The sequence below is a fragment of the Sinocyclocheilus rhinocerous genome, unplaced genomic scaffold (genome assembly GCF_001515625.1).
Source record: "Sinocyclocheilus rhinocerous isolate Xijiao unplaced genomic scaffold, SAMN03320098_v1.1 scaffold4034, whole genome shotgun sequence".
Taxonomy (NCBI): domain Eukaryota; kingdom Metazoa; phylum Chordata; class Actinopteri; order Cypriniformes; family Cyprinidae; genus Sinocyclocheilus; species Sinocyclocheilus rhinocerous.
In genome coordinates, this window is record NW_015639842.1 from 141,569 (window position 1) to 151,331 (window position 9,763).

The following is a 9,763-nucleotide window of genomic DNA, read 5'->3' on the forward strand; positions in this document are numbered from 1 at the left end:
CTGGGTGTCGAAGTTACAGGAGTACTCTGGAACGATTAACCAGGCCGGGTGTGACCTCGGGAAGCTCAGCCCGTCTTAGCCTTGGGTTGTTGTTAACTTCTCTATGGGCATTGGTTGCTTATGGAAGTTTTATACTTTTAGTCGTTCCACTACATTAGCACGGTGTGATTGTACTGTGTTCCCATATGCGTCTAGCAAGACGCAGTACAAGTGTAGTATCGAAAGGTTACTAACGTAACCTTGGTTCCCTGAGATACGGGAACGAGTACTGCGTTGCTAGCCGTGCTATGAAGCTGCACGACTCAGTCGTCACTTCAGTCGAAGTAACCTGAGAATCCTGTGGCAAACGCCCGCTTATATAGCCAGATGCCCCGCCCATTCTGGCGGGCTTTGGCTGGCTTCGTCACCATAGGCTCGTGCAGCGCCGCTGCCTAGCCATTAGTTCGTTTTTAATACACTGCACGAACCAATGGCCGGGCAGAGTCACTGTGTGAATGAAAAGGCTTCAGTTCAGGAGAAAAAAGGCTTTTTTCCAATATGCGTCTAGCAAGACACAGTACTTGTTCCTGTATCTCAGGGAACCGAGGTTACGTTAGTAACCGAGTACGTTTCAGTAGGTCTTCACACTCGTAGGTCTTCACACGAGGAGGCTGAACACGAGGGCTGAACGCTTCCGCTGACGCTTCCGCCTCAGCTGACAGACAACAAACAAATACACAGCCACCCGACACTTCAGAGAAAACAGCTGTGGCCGCCTTCTTAAATTAGCACACCCAAAAACCTATAGCAGGGCAATTGCTCAAATCGAAACTGAAGTTCGCACTTAAGTGCAGGAACAGAGCAATATACAGTAAATAACAAAAGCTATTTTTTAGCCGACGGCTATTACAAATAAAGTGCAATCAAACATGCAAATTACAATGAAAAATAGCAGTAGAAATAGCTAGAGAACAAAATAAACCTTCTTAGCAGCAAGTAACAATTTAAACAACAGATGCAGACACAAAGTATTAAGCAAACACTCACGCGCTCCCGCCTGCTCTGCTGACTGATCGCTTCTCCCAAAGTTTGAGAGTGAACAAGCAGTTTAAATAGGCTACGGTCGCTGTGGCCGCCTTGTTAAATTAGTACACCCAAAAGCCTATAGCAGGGCAATTGCTCAAATCGAAACTAAAATTTGCACTTAAGTGCAGGAACGGAGCAATATAAATAGCAAAAGCTCCTTTTTAACCGATGGCTATTACAAACAAAGTGCAATCAAACATACAAATTACAACGAAAAATAGCAGTAGAAATAGCTAGAGAACGAAATAAACCTTCTTAGCAGCAAGTAACAATTCAAACAACAGATGCAGAAACAAAGTATTAAGCAAACACTCACACGCTCCCGCCTGCTCTGCTGACTGATTATTATTATTATTATTACTATTATTATTATTATTTGGGGGGGATAACAAATTCATTTAACTAATCTAATAAAGTCCCTACAAGTCCCTACAGTCCCTATCAAGTCTCAAGTAAGTCAAGTCTCAGTGCAAACAAACCAAACAAGTCAAGTCACGGCACCATCAGAAACAAGGATATTTTATTTTTGTCACAACCTTATTTATTTTTACCTCAGAAATTCACTTCCTAATTATACATTTGAAATAATCATAATTTAAATATTACATTTTGAAAATAGAAATATGAAATTAAATGATATTTTTAAATATGAAATTAAAACTGTCAGTAGGTGTTGGCAAATCACTGTCTTAATGAGCGAGTCAGAGAAGTGTTCATTCAACTGATTCATTTAAAATAGCTGATTTGTTTAGGAACTAGACAAGAATGGGTCACTGAATCACTCAACCAATTCATTCAAAACCTCTTTCTTTCAGTAAAAATGTTCAGTGTGTTGCTCTGAGATGCTGTGGCTGAACTGAACTGTTGGCAGCAGCACTGATATTCTAGAAATATTGCTTAATATATTGTGTGTTATAAAATCAAACTCATACTAAGGCCGTTTTGCCGACATATCTTCAATTTTGGGTGCAAGAGAAATATCACTAATCTATAAAAGGGATATTTGACATTAAAGCACTGATTTGAGAGGCAAATGTCAGAAATGTCATTTATAATTATTTTCATTTAGTGTAAGATTTAAGCTAAGTTTGAAAACTACAGTGACTGGGAGGGGACATGTTCGGTTCAATTAGTTTTGTCGTGGCCACAATATATTAATTCGTGGGACTGTCATATTAACTTGTGGCCATCAGATCACTTTGTCGATTTAAGGACATCCTTATGTCGTGGCCATGCGATGTGAAGTCGTGGCCTCAAGATCCTATAATGAGAGAACAATATCCTTTTATCGTGGCCATGAGTTTAATGCGTAAACAAACCTGCGTGACCATATCAACCAGGGATTAATTTAAAGGGGGGTGATTCTTTTCTATTCCCACTGTATGTATTTTATGCATGTACTACACACTACATATACAGACTACACATATACTGTAACTATACAATATCTACTTATCTATCTATCATAGCTGTTGTTATGTATAATTATAGGATTGTCTAGCAATATATCAACTAATATCGTGATATTATCGGTATTGTAACTTGAGTCAAGTCAAGTCACCTTTATTTGTATAGCGCTTTATACAATACTGGTTGTGTCAAAGCAGCTTTACAGTGTTAAACAAGAAAATAGTTTGTCAATAATTCAAGAAGTCAATAACAGAGTAATTTTTCCAGCTAAATTCAGTTCATTGATGATTCAGTGATGTCATCATGCAGTTCAGTTCTCTTCCAATAGTGTCTGTGCAATCAGTCAAGCGTCCCCAACTAAGCAAGCCAAAGGCGACAGTGGCAAGGAACCAAAACTCCATCGGTGACAGAAATGGAGAAAAAACCTTGGGAGAAACTAGACTCAGTCAGGGTTCCAGTTCTCCTCTAGCCAGATGAAACCAGCATGGCGTGGATTAATTCCAGGCTGCAACACAGGTGCAGAGGACTTGTCTGTTTCCCGTGGTCTTGTGCCGATGGTCATCGAGGTGATGGGGTCTTTACAGGGGATCTGTCTCTGGGGCGCATCTAGTTGACATGGTCTCCGCTGACATTCAGGGCTGCCATGTATTGTGTATCTTATCGTATCGTGAGGTACCCTCTGATTCCCACCCCTAGAGCGCTGTATTTCTGTGCTTGTGCAGCGTCATGAAGCGCACAGACTCGGATCACTGGTGCTGTTGGTTCAGTGTCTTGCGTTTTGTTTACCAATTTATGTCGCAATGATTTATTTTTAAAAATGAATTTAATTACAGTTATTATAAAGTCAAGTCAAGTTTCACATCATTGGATCTCAAGTTCAAGTCAATTCATGTAATTTATTTTTTTATTTAGTTAAAGATAAGTTCACTTCCAGAATAAAAATGTCCTGATCATTTACTCACCCCAATGTCATCCAAGATGTTCATGTCTTTCTTTCTTCAGTCGAACAGAAATGAAGGTTTTTGAGGAAAACATTCCAGGATTTTTCAAGGGGTTCAAGGGGATCAAGGGGTTGAAGGTCCAAATAGCAGTTTCAATGTAGCTTCAAAGGGCTCTACACAATCCCAGCCGAGGAATAAGTGTCTTATCTAGTGAAACGATCGTCCATTTCTTAAAAAAATTCAATACTTTTTAACCACAAATGCTCATCTTGCACTAGCTCGACTTCACACATTACGTAGTCCCGTTAAAAAAGGTCACGCGTGATGTAGACGGAAGTACAAACCCATTGTTTACAAAGCAAACATGCAATGAAAGTCTAATGGCCTTTACAAAAAAGGTAAAACAATGATGTTGGACGAAGTTGGAGGAGAAAATTAATTGCTTTGAACCGGAGTACACAGATGAAGAGCTAACCGCACGAGACCTTTCCAACGTGACTACGTAATGCGTGAAGTCACACATGAGCATCGCAGAGCTAGTGCAAGATGAACATTTGTTGTTAAAAGGTATATATTTTTTTTTTAGAAAATGACAGATCGTTTCACTAGATAAGACCCTTATTCCTCGGCTGGGATCGTGTAGAGCCCTTTGAAGCTGTACTGAAACTGCAACTTGGACCTTCAACCCCTTGATCCCCATTGAAGTCCATTGTATAGAGAAAAATCTTGAAATGTTTTCCTCAAACATTTTGACTGAAGAAAGAAAGACACGAACATCTTGGATGACATGGGGGTGAGTAAATTATCATGAGATTATTATTCTGGAAGTGAACTAATCCTTTAAACAAGACTATCACTAGTCAGACTCGACTCAAGTCATGTGATCGAGTCCCCCACCTTTGTTAATAGTTGATTTTAAAAGTTAAAATTGACCCATAGCATTAAAAAGGGGTTACACAAATATGACAAATGCATCCATGTTGTAGATAGACTGCTATCACTGCTGTCTCTGGAGGAATGCTGCTGCTGATCAACATTAAACAATCACTGTAACACTCACTATACTAACAGAAATCATAACATCCAAAGAAACAATATGTATTAATTTTCAAATTACAGAAAATTTGAATGAAACCATTATAAATATTACATCTGTGTTCATACCTCACTTTCAAACTGTACCCCTGTAAAATGTTTTTCACACTATTGAGAAACTACTCAACCACATCTTTATATTAACTTGTCTTTATTGTTTTTTTTCTGTAAATTCTTTCCAGTTGTTATATTAGAGAGGTTGTTCAGAATCGTGTGGGTAGAGTGAATTTAAATGAATTGTTTAGCTTTTGTTTGGGTGGTGAGTTAAAATCTCTATATTACTGATCCTGCTGTGAGAGAGAAAAGCAGAGCTCATACAAACACACAAGGATGTTGTTGTTTTCTGCATGTCACAGAAACAGACGCTCACCCTAAAGCTTAAACACAATCTCAGAGATCATTAATGTTCTTCACTCTCTGCAGGCTGAGTAACTGCAGTATTGAAGAGGAAGGCTGTGCTGCTCTGAGTTCAGCTCTGAGATCAAACCCCTCACACCTGACAGAACTGAATCTGAGCTGTAATGAACCAGGAGACTCAGGAGTGAAGCTGCTCTCTGCTCTACTGGAGGATCCACTCTGTAAACTGGAGAAACTACAGTGAGTGTTATCATGTTATTGAATAATAATTTATCATTTAATGTGAAAGGGATTGTTCACATGAAATTACAATTCTGTCATCAGTTGCTTAAAGTCATTCCAAAACAGTATGATTGTCTTCTGTGGAACATCAAAGATATTTTGAGAAGTGTTTCTGTTTATTTATTTATTTACTTCTATTGAAATAAATTGAATTCTATTGAAAGTAAAAGTGACATGACGTGTGGCTAAGAATGATGTCCCATACTTGGAATTTGTGCTCTGCATTTAACCTATCCAAGTGCACACACACAGCAATGAGTAGTAAACACACACACGTCAAGTCAACTCAAGTCACCTTTATTAATATAGCTGTATAGGCCATAAAGTTCAAACCCTATTTGCTTATTTTATGTTTCATAATAGTATTTTTTAGCAGGTTTACAGTATTAAACAGGAAAGTAGTGTATCGATAATGCAAGAGGATAATAGTAAACAGTCCATTTTTCAGTTAAAGTCAGTTCATCATTGATTCAGTGATGTCATCGTCCAGCTCAGTTCAGTTCAAATAGTATCTGTGCAATCAAGTCGACAATATTGCCAGAAATTAAGTGTCCCCAACTAAGCAAGCCAAAGGTGACAATGGCAAGGAACCAAAACTCCATTGGTGACAGAAATGTAGAAAAAACCTAATGTAGAGAAACCAGGCTCAGTCGGGCGGCTAGTTCTCCTTTGACCAGACGAAACTAGCATGGTGTGGTTTAATTCCAGGCTGCAACACAGGTCAGATTGAGCAGAGGACTCGTCTGGTTCTCGTGGTCTTGTGCCGATGGTCGTCAAGGTGACGAGGTCTTCACTGGGGATCTATCTCTGGGGCACATCTAGTTGATATGGTCTCCGCTGACGTTCAGGGCTGTAGAGGTCGTCTCTAGGTACTGATCTATCATCTGATCTGGATACAGACTGCATTCGTATGACCTCGGAATAAGAATGAAAGAGACTAATATTAGCATAGATGCCGTTCTTCTTATGATGCAGCGAGTACATCGGGTGTTATGGGAAGTGTTCCCGGTTCCGGTTGACCTAATTAATGCAGCCTAACAATACTTTAACAGATTTGAATATTAGAAATGTGTTAGTGTGTTATGTGTAAGCCAGGTTAAAGAGATAGGTCTTTAATCTAGATTTAAACTGACAGGTGTGTCTGCCTCCTGAACAATGTTGGGTAGATTGTACCAGAGTTTGGGCGCTAAATAGCAAAACAGGATCTGCTGCACACACACACACACACACACACACACACACACTGTGAACACACCCAGAGCAGTGGGCAGCTTTTTGCTGCAGTGCCAGGGGAGCAACTGGAACATTCTGTTCCGCAGTAGGTAGAAGGTCATACGGATTTGGAAAAACATAAATAATGACCATATTAATTTTTGGGTGAACTATCCCTTTAAGGAATGAAATGTAAATGGTCCAATACAAAGATTATACTGAATGTGCCCAAGGCAAATGTATGTTAGTACAGTATATACATATAAAGACCACTGGAAAACAATCAAAGTATATAAGTGTAAGCCAAAATGAAACATAGAGATAAATAATTACTGTGACAAAGTTCGGAATATGGAAGGAAGAGGGCAGTGTCAGTTTATGGAGACTTGTGCGTTTATTCAACAAAAATCAGAGATACACAACAAAAGTCGTGCTTTCTGCACTTCCAAACAGTCACAGATGACTCAATCACTTTGTTCCTTGGAGTTAGACAACATTCAGTCTTGGGAAGCCCACAACAGATCTCCATTCCATCTCTCTCTCCCATTTCCTGTTCTCCAGTCGCTCTTTATCTGGTCTCTCCACACCAATTATTGCAATTAGACACAGGTGTTCATCATTTTGCACTTGACCTACTTACTCACCACTCGTCTCCTGACTCACGCCCCCATCACCACATACCCCCACCGTCCAACTCAGGCCGGGGAGTCATCCGGCCTGCCCCCCCGCCCCTTCCTGGAGAGAAAGTCGGCCACAGCCATCTGCGGGTGATCCATGCGTTGGTATCTTTCATGCGGTGGAGCCACTGGAGTGGCATGTGGTCCGAACAGAGAGTGCATTCCGATCCCAGGAGATAATAGCGGATGGTGAGAACGGCTTACCTCCTTTTTGGTCTTGGGTCTCGGACAGGTCACAACTGCTGCCGTCTTATTAATTTGGGGTAGAAACTGTCCATGACCCAAGTGGAAGCCCAGAGACCTGACCTCCACATGCCCAATAAAGCAATTACCCATCAAATCAAGCAATTCGTCAACCCACGGCATTGGATAGGCGTTGAATTTTGACACCGCATTCACTTTGCGATAATCCACAGAGAACCGTACAGAGCCGTCCGTCTTAGGTACTAAAATCAGGCTCGCCCAATCACTGTGGGATTCTTCTATTACCCCCATCCCTAACATTGCCTCTAATTCAGACTGAACCACCTTTTTTTGTGTTCATGTAAATGATATGGCCGGATATTGTTATTGTTTATTTATTTGATAGGGACAATGCATGTTAATTAACATTTGTAGTAATACAGAATGTAAACAAGCCGGATTATAGCAACATTGCTAATTTACATCTGCAGTCCCTAGGCAGGTACACACAAGGACACAGACTCAAATACACATACAACAGCACATAAAAGACATTTTAAAATTTCTAAGTAAAATGTTTACACAACTGATTCGTCATAAGCCAGTTTTTGAAATGATCTTTAAAGGTATGATAAGTAGAACATTGTCTTATTGACTGCGGTAAACTATTCCAATATTTACTCCCTATTACAGATAATACTTTCTGTCCAAAAGATGTTCGCCTATATGGCACCTCACTGTTCCCTCTAATAATAGACCTAGTACCAATACTACAATCTGTCCTCGGTTTTATAAATTCAATTAACGGAGGGGGAGCAAGCCCTTTCAAGACCTTATAAATAAAACATGCATATTTAAAAAAAAAATAATTTTCAAAACTCAATAGATTGTTTTTTTTTAGAATATTACAGTAATGAAATGACAGGGGTTGTTTATCTAACACTTTTATCGCCTTCTTATACAATGATTCTATTGCCTTTAGAGTTGTGCCACTTATAAATGACCAACTATTAAAACAATACTCAATATGAGAAAAAAATCATTGAGTATAAATACAACCTAGCAGCACCGACTGACAAAAAGGGCCTAATATATTTAAAATTCTTTAAATTAAACTTTACAATTACAAACTTGAATGAGATTGATCATGTTTGCATTAGTCGACGGTGGAGGACTGCTTTGAGGGATGTGAGGTTCTTCCGCACGGCAGATGTGGGTTCAGATCATTACTTGGTCCGTATAAATCTTAAGCTCAAACTACAACGACATGAAGGAAGATCTGAAACTGTCCGACCATTTGCAATTGAAAAGTTTAAAGATCAAAATATTGCAGATGTCTTCACCCTTCAGCTTTCCAATCGATTTCAGGCTTTAGCTGATGTGACAGAGATAGAGTCAAAATGGCAAGACTTCAAGGAAACACTGACCACTTGTGCGCAAGAAGTGATTGGCCAAAGGAGTGGAAGGTGGAAGGAAGAATGGATTCAGGATAGATCATGGGCCCTGATTGACCTAAGGAAGAAGGCCAAAATGAAGCGGGATCAAGCTCTAGAGGTTGAGGATAAGGAAACGGCATCACGTGCATATGCTGACCTTGACTGGGCTGTGAAACAGAGCTGTAGGCGAGATAAGAAAGATTGGTTGGAGAAGAAATGCAAAGAAGCCCAGGTGGCCGCAGATCGAAATGATACCCGCACCCTGTACCGAATCATTAAAGACCTATCAGGAGCCTGGAGTAGTTCCTCTGTTCCAATCAAAGACAAGAATGGTAAGTTGCTCCTTACCAGGGAGGAACAGAATGACCGATGGGTTGAACACTTCCGAGAGACATTAAATCAGCCGCTTCCCTTAAACACCTATGACTTTGGTAAGGAGGAAGCGCAGGAGGAGCTAGATGTGGTACAAGGCAATATAACAGCAGAAGAAGTTCAAATTGCCATAAAGTTACATAAATCAAATTAGGCAGCTGGTTTAGATAAAATTCAGGCAGAATTTCTAAAATATGGTGGTCCCATTGTAGTTGCGAAACTTACAGATCTATTTAATGCGTGTTGGCGAATGCAAACTGTTCCTGAAGACTGGAAAAAGGGTACCATCATTAAGCTACCAAAGAAAGGGAATAAAATGGAATGTACAAATTGGCGTGGCATAACCCTCCTGTCTGTACCAGGAAAAGTGTTTTCCACAGTTCTCCTAAGACGATTGCAGGCAGCCGTTGACAAACGTCTCCGAGAAGAACAGGCTGGCTTCCGGAAAGGACGATCATGTAGCGAGTAAATCTACACTTTACGAAACATAATTGAACAATGCGTAGAGTATAAATGTCCACTTTCCATCAATTTTGTCGAATTCAGGAAAGCCTTTGATAGTGTCCATCGTGAATCTTTATGCCATATTTTACAATTGTATGGTGTGCCAAAGAAATTCATATCTGTCTTCCAATCATTGTATAACAATTCCAGCTGCTGCGTCAAGACAGATACAGGCCACACTGACTTCTTTGCCATTGAGACCGGTGTCAGACAAGGATGTATCTTGTCA

At 40.0% G+C, this 9,763-nt stretch overlaps 1 protein-coding gene across 1 annotated transcript in view; it reads left to right on the top strand.

Annotated features, from left to right (window-relative positions):
* The window catches only part of LOC107752192 (NACHT, LRR and PYD domains-containing protein 3-like), a 56,379-nt gene that overhangs the window by 33,194 nt on the left and 13,422 nt on the right, over positions 1-9,763 (top strand). The window contains exon 4 of the mRNA XM_016568089.1: positions 4,935-5,108. Coding sequence (XP_016423575.1) covers positions 4,935-5,108 — 174 coding nt within the window. The remainder of the gene's footprint in view (positions 1-4,934; positions 5,109-9,763) is intronic.